At 44.9% G+C, this 18,974-nt stretch overlaps 1 protein-coding gene across 1 annotated transcript in view; it reads left to right on the top strand.

Moving 5' to 3' along the window:
* Positions 1-17,233, top strand: part of pola1 (polymerase (DNA directed), alpha 1) — an 85,137-nt gene extending 67,904 nt beyond the window's left edge. The window contains exons 36-37 of the mRNA XM_056299836.1: positions 6,429-6,522; positions 16,233-17,233. Coding sequence (XP_056155811.1) covers positions 6,429-6,522; positions 16,233-16,369 — 231 coding nt within the window. The 3' untranslated portion in view covers positions 16,370-17,233. The remainder of the gene's footprint in view (positions 1-6,428; positions 6,523-16,232) is intronic.
* The last annotated feature ends 1,741 nt before the right edge of the window (positions 17,234-18,974 follow it).

Raw genomic sequence — 18,974 nt, 5'->3', positions numbered from 1 at the left:
TTTTAAAGGAGCTTCGTAATTGTGACTCTGTTCTGTCTCCCCTTGCTGTGCACCGAGCTACTTTTACCATCTCTGTGGTTGTTGCTCCTCCCCTGTCCCCCTCCACCTCTCTCGCTCTCTCTCTCTCTCTCTCTCTGGACAGATTCAGAGCGTGATCTGATCTCCATGTAATGGGAGAGTAATAGGCACTCTGCCTTGATTGGTTGGTAATTTGGGGGAGTTATGCACAGGTGCAATTTGTAATATTTTCAGTAAATTAAATTTCTTTCTCTTCCTCTCCCTCCCCCCTCTCCCTTTCTCTCCTTCTTTTCCATCCCTTTGTTTCTGTTCCTTTCCTCCCCCATATTTCTTTCCTTCTATCCAATGCTCTCTCTGTTGCTTTCTTTTCCTTCCTGCTCTCACACTTTGTCTCTTTTTTCTCTCCCTGGCTTGCTCTCTCTCCTCCTCTCAGTCTGCCTCTCTCTCTCTTTTCTCCCCTCGTTTTATTGATGTACGCTCCGGCGCCCATTAGAGCTCCCTTTTTCCCTCTAGTGGAAATTGCAGCATGTTAATTTTCACACAAATTACGGCAATAGCAGGTATCTCTATTTGATACATTATAGCGGGAGCAATCAGAGATAATTGAGTGCCTTTCAGAGGGAGACGGCTGCATTCACTGCCGGCTCAAAGCCGCCCCATTATCGCCTAATCGCTCTTTAAACACTGAATTTCGCCGAACAAAAATTCTTGTCATAATTTTGCTTAAGTGTATTTGGAAATCACAGTCCTTTGAGCGAGGATAATTGAAATCAAATCCCTTTCACTGGAGCTGACATTTCTACATTTCCCCCCAATTGAAATTAATTTCAAAAATTGAGCATGAATATCTTCAAATAGCAGGCAATTATGCCTTTCAATGGGGAGAAATTACCGGTGCTGAATCGTTGGAGGCTTGCGGGCGAGAGCATCAGTTAAATGCCTTTGTTTCCCGCCGTGTTTGCCTAGTAAAGATTTACATATATTGACTCATTATGGTATCTTGTGAAGCCGATCGGCTTCACTACTACAACTGGCAATAACGTTCACTGCATCTAAAAAGCTCACAAATTTTTAAAGCCTTGTGGTAACACAGTTGAGGAAAAATGTATGTTTGCTTCTCTCCATCTCTCTGATATATGCTCGCTCTCTCTCTCTGCAGCTGCAGAGTGTGTGGGCTGGGTATTGAAAGTTGGGTATTAAGCGTATGATGGTTGTTTGCAACTGAGCTGTAGAATTGTGGGTTTGCAGGGAAAAGTGTAGCGCTAAAACCTTGTTTGTGTCATTAAAGCTGGACTACTTTTATCCAGTGACCATGTAAACTATATCCAATGCAGGAAATTGGATTGGTGGTTGTTTACTATCAACACAAATGCATAAAAATCCAAAAAAAATAAAAATAAAAAAGATAATAAGATATATATAATATTTATACTGCCTCTTGTGCCTCATAAACACAGTGACGTTTGACATTTTGCCTGGCTCTACTGGCTCATTAACTGCTTTAGCTATACGCTCAGGTGACAGCATAGTACACAAAGGGGTTGAAGTGAAGGAGTTTTAAGGCTGTGAGAAAGTCTGAGTGCTCAGTCTATTGTGTGAGCCGTGGTGGCCCATTTTAGACCGTTGCTCTGTGCTTTAGTGATTTGCACCCATTTGTATGATTTATCCTCTTTCTTTCTTTCATTTGCCCGCTGTCACCATTCTCTTTTTCTGCCCAATATGCGCGCACACATGTATGCGCAGATACTCCTTCCCCTTTGCCATCAGGCCCAGGTCTAATGGTGTGTGTGTGTGTGTGTGTGTGTGCGTGGGTGTGGGTGTGGGTGTGTGGGGCAGTGGGAGGCAAGGAGCAAGGGGTGTGTAGTGGGGGCTGGGGGGTCCTACGCTCCCGGGAGAGAGGCAATTTCACAGCTGGTTTGCTCCTTAGGCAGTCAGGCTGAAAATGCTGCAGATTTGTGGAGCAAATTGAAATGGTGTCAGTGCTGGAACAAAGCGCTGAGCCAAACGATGATGTGTGTTTCTGTGTGTGTGTGTGTACGTGCATGTATGTATGTGTGCATCAGGGAGGGTTTAGGGGCCCTAAATTCAATAACGACCTGTAACATTTTAGCCACACCTTTCTGACACCTGTCAGTCAATTCCTATGCTGCAACAAGGCCGTCATCAACATTATAGTGTTTGGATGTGGGCACGAGTCTGGACCCGTGTATTTTGTGTGCATTTTTATTCGAGAGGATGAAGTGGTGTATGTGATTTGTGTCGGCCTGGCTAGTTTTAACTGAGGCTCCATTATGGGATGTGCATGTTATGATGGTATGATTGTTGACCACACAGCGCGTCATCAGTCAGCAGCTGTGCATAACATAGAGAACCATGAAACACAACATATTCACACACAACACATTGCGTGTGTGCACGGTCTGCGCTCGGCTGCATTAGATACTGTTGCCACTTGATTTTGCTGCAGGATTTAAAACTGAAATTACAATTACTTGCATAGCCGATTGGCAGGTATAATGGGCACACATGCAGCCACACACAAATTCGCACACAGGCAAATTGTCAGGGGCTTCTTCCTGGTGGTAATGATAAAGCACTCTGCACACCTGATGGCAGTGTGGGGTCGGGGCGTACCGTGCCCTTTCCAGCGTAGCAGGGAAATGACGCGCCAATAACTGCAATTAAACATGCAGTATAATGGCTAATCAAATTGACAGTCTCGGCTGTTCGCATGCCTCTCTCACAATGGCTTATCACAACAAACTATTATGAGGGAGGGCATTTCAGGCTCCATCCCCTCTTTCCCTGCTTTCCATCTTTCCTCGCTTCCTCTGTCCTTCACTCTCTCTCTCCTTTGCTGTCAGTTTTTTTAATCCCACCTTTCTTCCTCTCACTCCATTGTTATCTCCATATCGTTCTTTTTCTGTCTGTCTCTCTCCTTTCCACTATTTGGTCTCGCACATCCTCTCTATCTCTTTCCCCTTCTCACTTGCTATGCCCCCTCACACCCCCCTCCTCTCTGGCATGCTGTCGTGTGGCTCTAGTTAATTGCAGTGCAGATTAACAAAGCAAGCAAATTTGTTTTCTGGCTTTATTATTTTTGCAGAGAGGTAGGGAGATGGTTTTTAAGGATGAATGTGGATGTGCACAGAGAAGGGGAGGCAGTGGCAGGGCACACATGCCCAATTTTTTTTTTTGCATCCTAACTAGTTGTTTTTAACGCTGCAGTAAACCAAATTAAAAACGTCTGCTTTGTTCATCTAGTTAGCCTGTCACAATGTGAGACATGTCTATGAGTTGTTGGGCTGCCGCTGCTATTTGGGCAGTAAAAGGATGAGAATTAGTAATGTTTTGGTGTTGGGATTAAGGGAGACTAGAAATTAAGTTGCACTCCGCAAGTTTCTACAACAAATGGGGATGGGGAGAAATGGAGGTGAGCTATTGTTGGAGAAGCGGAAAGGAGGTGAAACATGGCAATAGAGGAGGAAGGGAGGGAGAACAAGGTCAGGAGAGAAGGTGTTTAGGACAGCAGGAAAGGGAGAGCTAATAGAGGTGAGCCATTGCTTTAGCTGGAGGTGTTTTTTTGGGGGGGGATTCCCCCCCTTTCTCCCAATTGCACATGGCCAATTACCCCACTCTTCCGAGCCATCCCGGTCGTTGCCCCACCCCCTCTACTGATCCGGGGAGGGCTGCAGACTACCACATGTATCCTCCAATACACGTGGAATCGCAGGCTGCTTCTTTTCACCTGACAGTGAGGAGTTTCACCAGGAGGACGTAGTGCGTGGGAGGATCACGCCATTCCCCCCAGTTCCCCCTCCCCCCTGAAAAGGTGCCCTGGCTTCCCACCTGGAGACACGGCCAATTGTGCCTATAGGGATGCCTGACCAAGCCAGAGGTAACACGGGGATTCGAACTGATGATCCCTGTGTTGGTAGGCAGCGGATTAGACCACCATGCTAACCGGAACGCCCCCTTAGCCGAAGGTGTTTTCAGGAGGATCCAAACAGAAGTTAAACATGGCCTATCTTGGCATCACTAATCAGCATGGATGAAGTTGGACAGGGAACACCTCCAAAACATCATATCCCCATCCCTCTTGACTCCCGCAGGGAAAAACAATGCACAGGTGACATACCTGGGATACCTACTATAGATACTGTTGCGATTTTTTACAGTTTGTTTCGATTGTTTTGGATAGTACAGGTTAAAAAAATGTTGCTTGGTGTCCCCATGTGCCACGATTAGTTTTTAAACTTAAGTTAATATGTTTACTGTCAATTTAGACGCTCTTGTTTAAAGCTGTAAAATTGTGTAGACGAGGACAGCCATCTGTAGAACCTGACCATTGAGGACATAAACAGGATGTATAAACAAATGGGTTGTGGAAATACAATCCACAAACCTTAATGGTTAACAACTTAACAACTTAACCAACATTCAAGTAACCAATTTAGCTAAGCCATGGTAGTGTCTTCTCACCAGGGTTCACTAAGATAGCAAAGGATATGGGGGAAAATGTTGCCTTGAGCTACTGAATCAATGTTGACTTTGGAATTAAACATAGACCATATTAGAGTCCACTTCTGTTGAATCTCTCAGTTTGAACATCGTCTTTCAGAAGCCTGGTCTGGTAGACATTGCTTTACAGTATGTGAGTTTCGAGTCACATCTTTGAAGTCAAACTGACAGATAATCATCATCGCCGGTCACTCAGGGTCGAGTATGGCTGTCCTCCTTCTGGGTTCTCAGGTGGGTGTAAAGGCTGATCCTGGAGCTCCATAATGGGAGGACGCCTGCGTGTGACAGCTTTTTACTTGGAGTGGCTGATACACCTGCAGCCACTACACAATCCTTAGCAGGGGGGGGGTGCCAGAGTCCAATGGCATGGAGAACCAAGATGATAGGGGACCACCCTCTGTTGCAGCCTTCATCCACCTTCACTGCCGTTGTGACCTGGAGACATCTTCTGCCAGTTCCGCCATTGAGGTCTTTGTAGGATCGCACATCGTCTGGAACCTCCCCCTTGACCTGTCCGCCTTGGGTGACCCTACCGGGAGTCAAGCTCCGGACGGCATAGCTCTTGGGATCACTGGTGCACACAAGCTTCTTCACCACGGCAAGGTGGCGATCCAGGAGAAGTGACAGACAATATTTTCACTGACGCTGACTCCTCATATCCCACCCCTCAATTAACTGTATACAAACTATATCAATGAAGCTTTATAAAGTGGTACGTTACTTTGACGCTCAGATGAAATTTGGACCCATTCATATTTCATATTTATGTTGAGAGATAACACTCCATTATCAACCATAATATTGAGTGGTTTTCTGTGTCTCTGAAATGCCACTGAAATTGTGCAGAAAAGTGTCTGCAAATGTGAAAACTTACTTGCTGATTGGCTGCATTGCTTAAGAAAATCTGGATATAAGTGCTCCATACAGCTGTAAAAGAAAATATGAGTAAAAAGGCTGCATATAGCTAAATAATGTAGCATTGTTATTCACATAGCATGTAGTATTGTTCGGATGTAGCATTGTTATTCACGTGCGCAGTGGTTAGCGCCGTCGCCTCACAGCAGGAAGGTCCTGAGTTCAAACCCCGGGATTGTTTGACCTTGGGGGGGGTCGTCCCAGGTCGTCCTCTGTGTGGAGTTTGCATGTTCTCCCGTATCTGTGTGGGTTTCCTCTGGGTGCTCCGGTTTCCTCCCACATTCCAAAGACATGTATAGGTCAGGTGAATCGGCCGTACTAAATAGCTCCTAGGTGTGAATGTGTTGGCCCTGTGATGGACTGGCAGTATGTCCAGGATGTCTCCCCGCCTGCTGCCCAATGACTGCTGGGATAGGCTCCAGCGTCCTGCGACCCTGATAAGCATAAGCGGCTTGGATAATGGATGGATGGATTACCCTACCTCATCTTAATGTGATATGTCACTGTTTTGTGCATTCACAACACCAGTGTACCTTTCTAACTCGGTTGTCCTCCTGCATGCCATCATGGCAGTATAATGTCAGTTTTGAGTTTGTCAAGCGTGACATATGATTCAATGTCTCACCCTGGCTGTTTGTGTAATGTTTTTATATATATAAGGCTTTTTGACACAAGTTTGTGCACCAAAAGTCCTCTCTACTTACAGTGTTCGATATGTTTTAAGAAGAGATGGCAAAGTGAAGGGGACTTTTGGATCCCATTTGCCGTTGATGGAAAATCAAATAAGCATACTCTGGAAAGACTCACATGGACTTCCATCAATTTAGAAATTGCCCAGTGCTGCTGAGTGTAAGATATGAGCCAGGTTTGGTTTTGTATATGATGGTAGGCTAGTCCTACAGTGATTGGCATTGTAGTATGTCTGTTTTGCTAACCGGCATATGTATGTGTGTGTGTGTGTTTTCTACCCATAGTACTCTGAGAAGGCCCTGTACAACCAGATCTGCTTCTACAGGTTTATATTTGACTGGGACCACGCAGCTGGCAAACTGCAACCGGAGGAGAAAAGTAAGGACCTATATTCTCTCTCTCTCAAACACACACTTGTTGTCATAAAACACTGTTAATAAAGAATCGTTCTTTTGATAAAATATTTCTCATTCATGTTTTGCAGTTAAAACTTTTTTTTTTTTAAGCTATCTTAAAGTTAGACGTGTGTCGAGTGAATGATTTTGTTGGTTTTAGATGTTAAAAATGGTAGGTAGGTAGGTTTTATTTATTTGCCCCCAGAGGGGCAGTTGTTGTGTAGCAGCGGCAACAGTTAACACTACAACGACCGGCATTTCACTCCTACCTAAAATGACCATGACCAGTCAACATGACCACCGGTTTTTAAACTCTATATTCTGTCAAGATAAATACCCAGTTGAGATATTAATGCATTGCATATGTTAGTATGTCTGTTATGAAACGACTGACACCAAAATTAACCTTTTAACAACTTTAATACTATTTTTCAAACAGTTTAAAATGGCCGCTGTCCAGCGCCTGTAAATACTGCAACTACTACTACTACTGGTGGTAGTCATGGTGTGTCTGAAACGGTGTCTGTGACCAGACATGTTGGACATAGTCACACATCAAGTTTAGACTATTTGTCTGCACTGGAGGACGCTAGTGTGTTTCTAGGACAGAACAACGAACTTCACCAAGGAAATGATGCCACCAACACACGTCATGAATAGTCACATGACACGCAAATTACGAGCCGTCATTTTGACAGCTCGTGGTCGTTTTAGGTAGATCTTATCATGACTTTTTTTGTGCAATTGATCTGAAACACAATTTAATGCAAATATATGCAATTTCAGGAGTATTCAGGGAGTGGCAGGTCTGTATTTTTTTCCCCCCCCACAAAGTTATTAAACTTTGAAAATCCAAAACTGTCAAAATGACCGCCCCGGTCGTTCTAGTGTTAAACACACAAACACTCCACAGAACACATTGGGCAAATAAATACAAATAAATACAACATGTAGTGAGAGGAACCAAGCCAGTGAGAAGCAGTGCAACAGTAAACAGTGTTAGCAGTGTTTCCTCAGGTGGAGCTGGTGTCAGGGTCTTACTGCTGCAGTTTAGCAGTGAACTGGCTGAGGGGATGAAGGAGTGTTTGTATCTGTTGGTTTTGACTACTGGCTATTTGAAGCGGGAACCAGAAGGCAAGGTCTGAGACTCTGGGTGCAGGGGGTGGTGCTGTCAGACAGGATGGATGCTTTCCTTAACATCCGCCTGTTATATAAATCAGACAGACTTTTCTGTTGGGCACCTGTGATACTAGAGCACACCTTGATCGCCTTTGTTAGTGCATTTTTCTGTTTAACACTGAGAGAGGCATACCAGCCGATAAAAGAAATTGTAATAACCCACTCAATAAAAGATCTGTGGAACAAAGTCATCAGGGACCTGTCGACACCCAGCTTAGCCAGCTTCCTCAGACAAAAGAGGCGCTGCTGGCTTTTTTTGCATGGCAACTTGTTATTGCAATCAAAGTTCAGCTTGTTACCAATTATAGTGCCCAAGTGCTTGTATGACTCAAGTTTCAACTTCCAGACCTTGTTGACCAGGGTGGAGGGATTACGTCTAAAGTCAATACATGAAAAAATTATTCCTACTCAACAAAGTTGACGGCTCAATTTGGATAATGTTAAATAGCTCATACGTGCTGTATGACCACTGCATTTTATTCATTAAGTTAGGTGTTGGTGGTGCACCGATACCACAGTTTCATTGGCAATCCCCATTCTGAGTACAACTCTTTAAGCGTCGGCTGATACTGAGCACCAATCCATTACTTTTGCTGAACAATGCAGACTTAGACCATTAGTTTTGGGTCAGTGAGAAAAATAATTGCGATTGAATCGGGTTTTTTTCTTCCACTATTAAATAAAAACAGGCTCCCATGTGTCAGAAGTGCAGTAAATCAAGCCATTGTTTTTAAGATGACAAATGTTATATTAACAAATGTTTTCATTTTGTTAATATAACCCATTGTTTTTGGCATTGAATTCCAGTACTTCTTTTTAGTCTGGTATCAGCCCAGTATCTGATACCACTATCAACATTGGTTCGTCCCCATCTACTTTGAGAATAGTTAATTTTTCTTTTTATTTCGATATCTTTTTTTTGCCGCTTTTGGATCTTACGTCAGATGCCACTATTTGTGTTGGAGTTGAATGTTCAGCATTTGAAACACCAAGTCACAAATATATACAATATACTATTAGCAATCAATGGCTTAACTTAAACCTTTTACTCATTCGGCACTTAAGATATTCACCACTGATGTGAGACACACAAACTGTCAGGCAAGCAGCAGAGCATGGCCACTGGATATGGGGAGGGGGGTTAAGGACATTCAGCTCCTTGAGTCGACAGCCCTAATTTAGGAGACGGATTCAATCACACACACATACAGAATGCAAAATGCTCCAATCACTGAAAGAAAGACGGAAAGAGCCCTCCATCTCTTGCCGTCTTCCCCTACCCTCAGTGTCCATCTCTACGGCTTTCTCTCTTGCTCTGTCTCTCTCTCGCTCTCTTTCTCTCCCCTCTCCTGGACAGGCACTCGTTTGGCTGTGTTGATTGAAAACAGGTTTTAGATTTGGGGAAATGATAGGGCGAGTAATGGGCGCGCTGACGAAAGGATAGCCCTTCTCCTATAATGGGACATGGAGCGTATATTTCCCCCCTTGGACCCAAATAGACGCTACTTCAGTGCTCCAAGCACGCTCAGTAGGCGTTGGCCACACGGGCTTTCTACCCATAGTCCTCCCTGATTGATGTCACTTGATTAGAAAGGCCCACTGGGCCGAGTGATTTATTTATTTGATTAAATATTTATGTATGTATGTTGTTTATGTAGTATGCCGGAGTTTGTGGTTGCCAGCCATGGTCAAAGAGAGGGAGAGAGAGCGAGGCAGCGGAGGTAAATATAAGGTGTAATCAACAGATGACCACTCAGAAGATGAAGGGAGCTGAAATGGAGGGATTGGGTTGGAGGAGAACAGGGGGAGGAGAGGAAAGCGAGGGGGTGCTAACATGATTATAGCCTCGATTTTTACTTTTTCCCCCACTCTGTCTTTTCCTAGATGTGAGAAATCATCGCCAATCAATTCTTGACTCGCCTCTTTTTATTTCCCCTCTGTTCCATTTCTTTGTAATGCTTTCTTTGGTCCTCTAGTTTTCTGCTCTTGCGACTTTCTGATATAATGGCTGGCTGGCAGTACTATTCAGTAGAATTCATTCTTCTCGGGGTAGCCATTCGAACACTAAACCGGTTGGCATATGCACAGACAACACCATGTTCATGGCATGTCGGTACGGTAACAGTGCAGCACCAGTTGTACTGGACACGGTGCAGGCTGGTGATGTTGTTGAGCACCTTGACTTGCGGTATGGCAGTCTGTTGTTAGTCTGCTACTATCAGATCAACGCCTCTCTTCGGTAATCAGTCACTGACTTGTGCCAGGCCACATCTGGCTCACTGTCCCTTTTTTGGGCAGGTCACTATCCTTTGTATTCAGAACTAGATGCTCTTTAATATGTCACCACTCAGTTCAGTGTACCCCAGTGTGTGTGTCGGCCCTGTGATGGCCTGGCGGCCTGTCCAGGGTGTCTCCCCACCTGCCACCCAATGACTGCTGGGGTAGGCTGCAGCATCCCTGAGAGCAGGATAAGCGGTTTGGATAATGGATGGATGGATGGATACCCCAGTTCATTTGCAGCCAAGTTGCATAGTACACACCAAAGAACAAGAACATGGTGCAGCCTTCATAGACATTGCAAAACAAGCACATTTACATGTAGAGATTCCATAGCAATGTATATTTTTCAGAATCAGAATACTTCATTCATCCCCGGGGGGAAATTGGGTTCTATTATAGACACTCACGCTCTAATAACTAAAAACTAACAAGATAAGAAAATGGAAACAAGAAAAACAGAAACAAATGGAAATAAAAGATAAAATAAGAAATAGAAATAAGAACAAAATATAACAACAAGCATGGTGCACATAACACCCTACCTGTACTGCACTACCGCAGCACAAAACAAGCAGCATAAACAAAACCCGACAAACATGTGATGCAACCCGGACACACCGTCGGTAGCGATGAGCATCCTGTCATGTAGTACAGTTGCAGCTGTAGAAGGAAGTGTCGTATCCTTCGGTCTGTTGCCCCCCACCCCCCATCGGTTTTGTCTTGTGATTCAGGAAAAATGCACAAGAAAAACGGTTCTGGAAAGATTTAACCAAACTCCTGTGTTGACCCATACAGGGCTCTCAACCGCTAAACAGTTTTAGGCGTCCCATTGACTGCCTGAATCGCCGGGTAGTCAGCAAGTACACACACCTGGGTATGTAAGCAGTATTTGCCCAACTCAAGTCAAAAATTGTGTGTTTTATCAGTCGGAAGTTGTGCTGAATTAGGGTTGGGGGGGGGGGGTCGCCCTCTTTTTCTCCCAATTGTATCCAGCCAATTACCCCACTCTTCCGAGCCATCCCGGTCTCTGCTCCACCCCCTCTGCTGATCCGGGGAGGGCTGCAGACTACCACGTCTCCTCCCATACATGTGGAATCACCAGCCTCCACATGTATTCTTCACCTGACAGTGAGGAGTTTCGCCAGGGGGACGTAGCGTGTGGGAGGATCACACTATTCCCCCCACTTCCCCCTCCCCCCCGAACAGGCACCCCGACCGACCAGAGGAGGCGCTAGTGCGGTGACCACGACACATACCCACATCCCACTTCCACCCACAGACACGGTCAATTGTGTCTTCAGGGATGCCCAACCAAGCTGGAGGTAACACATGGATTCTAACCTGCGGTCCCAGTGTTGGTAGGCAACAGAATAGACTGCTACACTACCTGGACACCCTGTTTTTGTTTTTGTTTTGTTTTTTGGGAAATTCAATGATAGTTAAAAGATTTTTGAGATTGAAGTAAGTTTTACACGATTTTTGAAGATGATTCTAGTCAAGCCAGCTTTAGTCCCCCTGGCAAGCTGTTCCGCCGTGTGGCAGCCCTAGTGGTGTTAAAGGCTGCCCCCAGCACCAGCTGCTCAGGCTCTGCAACAACTGATAAACGTCCAGCACACCACAGCACATGGGAAAGGATGCATGTATACACACATTCACGTATACTCACACACGCTGGTACAAAGTATGGGTTTAAGGTGTTATCCTGTAGTCCTGGGGCAGTAATACCCCATATTACTGCATTACACACCCAGGGGCCACATTGCTCAGATTACAGGGAGGAGAGCATACAGTCCTATACACCCCAAGTTAGTGTGTGTGCATGAGAGAGAGTGAGGAGGGCATGTGCGTCAGGGAGTGGAAGTGTGTGAATATGCACATCTAAACACACAAGGGTGTGTTAGCACGTGTTGTATACACATTATCTTCAGTTGTATTCTCAGTCTTTCTAGAGGTAAAAATACTATGTCGTGAAGTGTTTAAGCCCCCTACCAATACTTGGCCACATTATAATTTGAACTATGAACCCTGCGGGCAAAGTGATATGTTGCTTCACCATGTTTGTTTGTAGTCCCTTGTCAGTGCTGCAGTGGAGTCTTGATGAAACCCTAGTGTGTGATTTAAACGCAAACACACACACACACACACACACACAACTAGTTGAAAGAAAAGCGCTCTAATTGAGTCTACGTTGACTGAAATCTGATGATCAGACTGGGTGTGCGCATTTCAATCCTATGGTGCATAACTGCTGTGTGTGTGTGTGTGTGTGTGTGTGTGTGTGTGTGTGTGTGTGTGTGTGTGTGTGTTTGTGTGTGTTTGTGAGTGTGTGTGCTTGCCTTATCTACATGTACATTACATTACTGTGCCTGATTGCCGTGGCTGAGTAAAACATGGAGGTAATTTCATCCGCTGCAGGAGTTCTCTAATAGAATACACACGCACAGTGTTGTTGCACCCAGACAACACACACACACACACACACACACACACACACACACACACACACACACACACACAAAGTCCACAATGACAAAACGTGCTGTCCTTCCCTTAGCTGGAAACATCCAGTATCAATGACTTTCAAATCATTGCATGTCAGTTTTCTTTTCTCCTTCTCCCCCTCCATCTTCCCCATCTCTGCCTCAATCTATCTGTCCCCCACCCCCCTACACACACACACACACACACACACCAGGTCTCACTCTCAAGTGTGGGCAGTATGATTGCGTGTGTGAGCAATAATGTAATTTCGCTGCATTGATAAAATATAAATTGTCCTTGAGCTGCGCTTTTCTAATGATCCATTTACCCACAGCTTTCTCCACAACCTCTCCAGCGCTCTGCATTTTGTCCTCCTCTACCCTCCCATTCCCCCCCCCCCTCTCGCTCTCTCCCGCTCTCCCCCCCCTCTCTCCTCTCTCTCTCGCTCTCTCTCTCTTCTTCTGCTTCTCCCTCTTCCCGCTCCCCTTCCGTTCTCCGCCAATGCAAAGCGGGGTGGCAAAATCCGCGGGTGCGATTGTCAAATCAATTATTCATTCTGTGCAATTACACTCACACAAAGAAGTTTCCCCGTGCTCCGAGTGGTGATTAAATTAACTGCTATTCCAGCTGCCCGCCGCCACCAGCCTAATAGAATATTCATGGAGGCGGCCGACGGAATGGCCGATCTCCATTAACTTCATCATGCTCACTTAATTACAGGCTTGTTATTGTATTTACACCTAGTTAGAGCGTGCAGAGCCCCGATCCACTCGCACCCGCCACCGCCAGAGTGTGTGTGAGTGTGTGACAACACCTAGTTAGAGCACAGATAACCCCGATACACTCTTGCTGTGGCAGTAGGTGTGTGTGTGTGTGTGTGTGTGTAATGTGTGTGTGAGGGTGGGAAGGAGAAAGGAGGACAGTGTCTGGGCCCACATCAACGACAGTTTTCTGCCCAGTTCATTGAGACGGGAGCAGTTTAGCAAACGTAGCACTGCGCAAGAAAGCGTGAGTGTCGTCGTAGTGACATTCATACGGCGTATGTATGGCTGCTACCCATCCTCGTCTGTTTTTCACACCAACTTCCTCCCATTTGCCATTTCTTCCTCTCGTCTCGGCTTGTTCTTTTTTCTTTTTTTTTCCAAGGGAGGCTATTTATTTGAACGGCAACACCTACTGTGCACCGACTTGCAGCGAGGTCTCCCTCTCACTCTTTCTTTTCCTCCCTGTGACTCCTAAATCATTCTTTTATCTGTTCGCCGTGCGGTGATTGAGGTGGGGAAGAGAAAGGAGCAAGAATGGGAGGAGAGAACAGAGGAGGTGGGGAAGAGGGGGGGGAAAAAAGAATTATTTTCTCCTACCTTTTCAGAAATGATGACATGATTGCTTTCGCTTGATCATGCATCACCCCCCCAACCCCCCCCCCCCCCCCCCCGTCCTATTACCTCAGAGAAATGGACTGGTTTGCTCCTCTCCCCTGTCACTTCCTCTCGCCACCCCTGTCTTTTCTAAGATGAGGATTATCTGGTAATGGTTGGTGCTGATGCTAAAGTCAACCAAACCAACCTATTGCACAGTGTGTGTGTGTGTGTGTGTGTGTGTGTGTGTGTGTGTGTGTGTGTGTGTGTGTGTGTGTGTGTGTGTGTGTGTGTGTGTGCTGTCATGTGTGCACACATGTGCCTGTTGGCGTTTGTGCACGTGCATACGTAAGCTGACAAAGATTGTTTGTGGCATGGATGTTCTTTTTAGTTACCATGACTGTGAGTGCACTTTTTTCAAAGTGTTTAACCACCATCAATCGTCCCTTGCGTATCTCCTTTTTTTTTCAGACCCAGTGTGTGTGTGTGTGTATGTATGTGTGTGTGTGAGCGCTCCCTGGTGCTAACTGTTGGTCTCTGTGTATCTAACCTTTGTTCCCCAGGGCCAGTCAGTGGGCTGGTATTTATCCAGCAGCCACTAATGTAGTGGGCAGGAAGGACAGGACAGTCAGAGGAGATAGGTCCGGGGATGTGGCTAAGTACTGACAGCTTGCCAGATGGAGGATCGGTATACATCGTTAGATAACGCACAACCCTGTTCTGTGGCAACTGTTTTTAAATACTGTTTTTTGTTTGTTTGACTTACGACTTACGTTATCATTTTGAAAAGTGCTTCATTGTTGTTATGCAAGCACATTCACACATTTGACCACATGCAAACCCATACACACACACACACAAACACACACAGTTGAGTCTTGTACAGGTGCCATGGATAGGACTGTATGGTACTTTTAAGCGTTACCATAAAACCTTCACGCAAAACCTTAAAGTACCCCTGATACTGAATTCTGCTTCTGGTGTAGAAGATGGCAGCACACATTCTCGTTCGCTGCGGCCTCACCCAATATCAGCGTGGGATGATGCCAGCACACATTCTCGTTCGCTGTGGCCTCACCTAGTTCCGTCCATGCTGTGTCTTTGTCCAAGTCTGCATCTAAGTTTTGTCTTCGTTTGATGGCTGGGAGAGCTTGGAGCTGCGCCCGAGGAGGGAACACCAAGGGTGGTCTGACAGGACGCGGAAGCAGGGCAGGCTAAGCTAACTGCTAGCCCATGCAGACTGGCAGTTCCGACAGTCATCCTGGCAGTTCCGACAGTCATCCTGGCTGGTGTTCATTCCCTTGGACGGTGTTGTTTTTTTTGTTTTTTTTTTTTTTTGTTTTTTTTTTTTTTGTAGTTTGGATATATATGTGTTAGTTTGGATATGTGTGTTAGTTTGGATATATATGTGTTAGTTTGGGTATGTGTGTTCTTGTAGTTTTTGTCTTTGTGTTGCACTGCTGGGGGCTGTGGGAAATGACAATGAAACAAGTACATGAAATGAAATGACAGATAAGTGTTCCTGATACTGAGTGTTTGTGTAACTGCTATAACTAAAATATTTGCACGTGTGGCTTGTGTTCATGTCAGTGGACACAAAAAAAAAAACAAGAATACTAGGTCCAAAAGTGGCCTACTGATAGTTTGGTTTTTTTGCGTTTTTTTTTTCCCCTCGTTTCCCTTTGCCCACCACCTCCATAAGGAGGGCTCTGGTCAGTAAGCGTAGCGGTTTCTTTACACTTGGCACTTCTTGGTATCATGCTCAAATAAAATACTTGGTCTTGTGGTATAATATGGTGAGGTTTTGGTATGATGACACCAAGTAGTTCATAATGCTCTCTTCAGCCAATTTTTACAGCCCACCTGAGGGTATAACAGAGACATTATATTGACTTCAGGCACTCCTTGGGCCTTAGTATTGATCCTATCACTCTGTGTGTGTGTGTGTGCGCACGCGTGTGTGTTGCCATCGACCCCCACCCAAGCCAATTCTGCGACAGCAAAGTGATAGCATTACTAGTGGTGCATGTTAGCATCTGAAGTTAAGGGTTAGATGCTCCTCAAATTGTTTATTGCTAAAAAGATGAACCAATTTCGCTCTCTTTCTTTCTCCCATAGTTGTACCTGGGGGGGGGGGGGGCTCATCCAGAACTGCATTGTTCATACTGTTGTATCAAGCTCTTAACTCAAGTCACAATAGGTTGCAGTATCGACTGCCGTGCAGTCGGGGACTTGAGTGATCTTCAGTTGAACGCTGATGATAATGTCTCCCTGTTCTGCTCTGCCTCTTTTACTTTCTCCCATCCCCCACTCCTTTGCTCCCCCTTAACTTCATCCTCCTCTACTCTCCTATCTCCTTTCTCTCATCATTCTTTACTCCCTGTGCTCCCTCTAGATCGTCTTAAGCTGTGGAAGGCAGGAAAGGAGGCGTACAGGAGACTAAAGGAGGTGCCAGACAAAACCTTGGCCTCTAGTGGCTACTCGGAAGTTAACCTGGCCAAACTGTTCCAGGCCTTCACCTCCCTCAAGTAAATACATACACAAACACACACACCACCGGGCAGGGTACCTCACCACCCAGCTCTGCATGGCTTCTCGTTGACCGGCAAAAAGCTTCAGCAACAGGAGCATCCAACCAAGATGGACGGAGAGACACTGAAGGCTGACCTCCTCTGTTCAGTTGTACGATGGAAGCTGAATGCGAGTGGATTGTATTTCTACAGTAATGGTAGCGTTTCACAACTAATGATGACTCTTGGTGCAGGCGTGGGTGAAGCCGTTTTAACCTGCCTGTGATCTTTATGTTAGACCAAGCCTGTTTTTATTATGTTGTATAGAGGTTTCTGTTGGTGTTAATTCTGTCTTTTTGTATTGGTTTTCCAGTGTTGCTTTCCTTTGAATGATGCATAGTGGACCGTATATGTAACTGGCGAACCCTATGACCTCCTGCCCCCTATATCAGGACCCCTGAATCTAATGGGTCTATTACAAAGCAGTTCAGGAGGGCCATCACATCCTCTCCTTCTCCCAATACCCTCAAGTACAGTGTTCTCTCGCTCTCGTTCTCTCTCTTCTCTTCTCTCTCTCTCTCTCTCTCTCTCTCTCTCTCTCTCTCTCTCTCTCTCTCTCTCTCTCTCTCTCTCTCTCTCTCTCTCTCTCTCTCTCTCTCTCTCTCTCTCTCTCTCTCTCTCTCTCTCTCTCTCTCACCCACCCACAGAGGCTGTCACTCACCCTTGCCATGATTCCATCATCCCGACAGTGTATGGCAAAGGGGGGTAGCAATCAGAACTGCCTATTGTGTGTGTGTGTGTTTACACATAAGCATACCTGTGGTGGCAAAGGTAAAGAACAGGGGGAGAACAGGATAGCGTGTGTGTGTGTGTGTGTGTGTGTGTGTGTGTGTGTGTGTGGTGGCACTGAGGAGAGTGCAGTATAGTGTGTGTGTGTGTGTGGGGGGGGGGGGGTTGCTCAGAATACCCAGTATACTCCAAAGGCCAGCAATAAGCCAATGTTGGGGATCCAGGTCACTAAGACCACCGGGCACATGTAGAGATCGGACACTTGTTCTGATTACTCCCATTCAGCCTGATCCTGTGCACATGCATGCATGTGATTGCAATAGAAAGAGCAGGAGAAGAGTGGGGGGGGGGGGGGGGGTTATCAGTGCTGTGCACCGGCTCTTTTGTCTCCGTATCGAACAGCTGATCTCCTTTTCCTCCCCAACCACTGTTTAAGTGATGTCATTTCATCCCTCTGCACTCCCTCACTTCTCATGCAGATTGTGTTTTTAATGAGAGTCATTTTCTCATGTACCCCACTTTTGTCAAGGGCAGGTTTGTGTAATGTTTTTTTTGTTTTCTTTTAATCTAGAATATTTCAGATTGGGAATGTTGATGAGAATGTTTTGATACTGATGCCATAATAAAGCTGAAACGGATATGATATGTCCACGTCCTGCTTCTTTGTATCCTCTGTGTGTGTATGTGTGTGTGTGTGTGTATATATATGTGTGGGTGTGTTCTATGTGTGGGTGTGCCCGTATGTATATAACCTGTACAAGACTTTCCCTGTCTGCATTTCTTGTCAGGAACACTGTTGTTATAATACAGGTGTGGTATTTTGTTCCATGGTGGAGTGCACGCTGCTCAAATCACTTGAAGCCACCGTGACTGGTGAAGCCAACTTTAAGTGTGTTGAACACTTAAAGCGTTTAAATCATGATTCACTCTGCAACAGATAGAGCGGCTGTGTGTCTCGGTACATTTCTAGCCCAGGGCCATAATGTACATATGTATCTAACCGCATCAGCTGTAGTGCCGTCATCGTACCATATCCTGGACGATGCTGTTTTATCAGTGCTGTTTTATCAGTGCTGTTTTATTAATGCTGTTTTATTAATGCTGTTTTATCAGTGGTGTTTTATTAATGCTGTTTTATCAGTGCTGTTTTATCAATGCTGTTTTATTAATGCTGTTTTATTAATGCTGTTTTATCAGTGCTGTTTTATCAATGCTGTTTTATCAATGCTGTTTTATTAATGCTGTTTTATCAGTGGTGTTTTATCAATGCTGTTTTATCAGTGTTGTTTTATCAATGCTCTTTTATCAATGCTCTTTTATCAATGCTGTTTTATCAGTGCTGTTTTATCAATGATGTTTTATCAGTGATGTGTTATCAATGCTGTTTATCAGTGCTGTTTTATCAGTGATGTTTTATCAATGCAGTTTTATCAGTGATGTTTTATCAGTGATGGTTTATCAATGCTGTTTTATCAGTGATGGTTTATCAGTGCTGTTTTATCAGTGCTGTTTCATCAATGCTCTTTTATCAATGCTGTTTTATCAATGCTCTTTTATCAGTGCTGTTTATCAATGCTGTTTTATCAAGGCTCTTTTATCAGTGATGTTTTATCATTGCTGTTTTGTCAGTGATGTTTTACCAATGTTCTTTTATCAATGCTGTTTTATCAGTGATGTTTTATCAAGGCTCTTTTATCAGTGATGTTTTATCATTGCTGTTTTGTCAGTGATGTTTTACCAATGCTCTTTTATCAATGCTGTTTTATCAGTGATGTTTTATCAGTGGTGTTTTATCAGTGGTGTTTTATCAGTGATGTGTTATCAGTGGTGGTTTATCA

Source organism: Lampris incognitus, chromosome 19 (assembly GCF_029633865.1).
Source record: "Lampris incognitus isolate fLamInc1 chromosome 19, fLamInc1.hap2, whole genome shotgun sequence".
Classification (NCBI taxonomy): Eukaryota; Metazoa; Chordata; class Actinopteri; order Lampriformes; family Lampridae; genus Lampris; species Lampris incognitus.
Note: the sequence above shows the minus strand (reverse complement) of the source record. Positions and strands in the feature narration are given on the sequence as shown.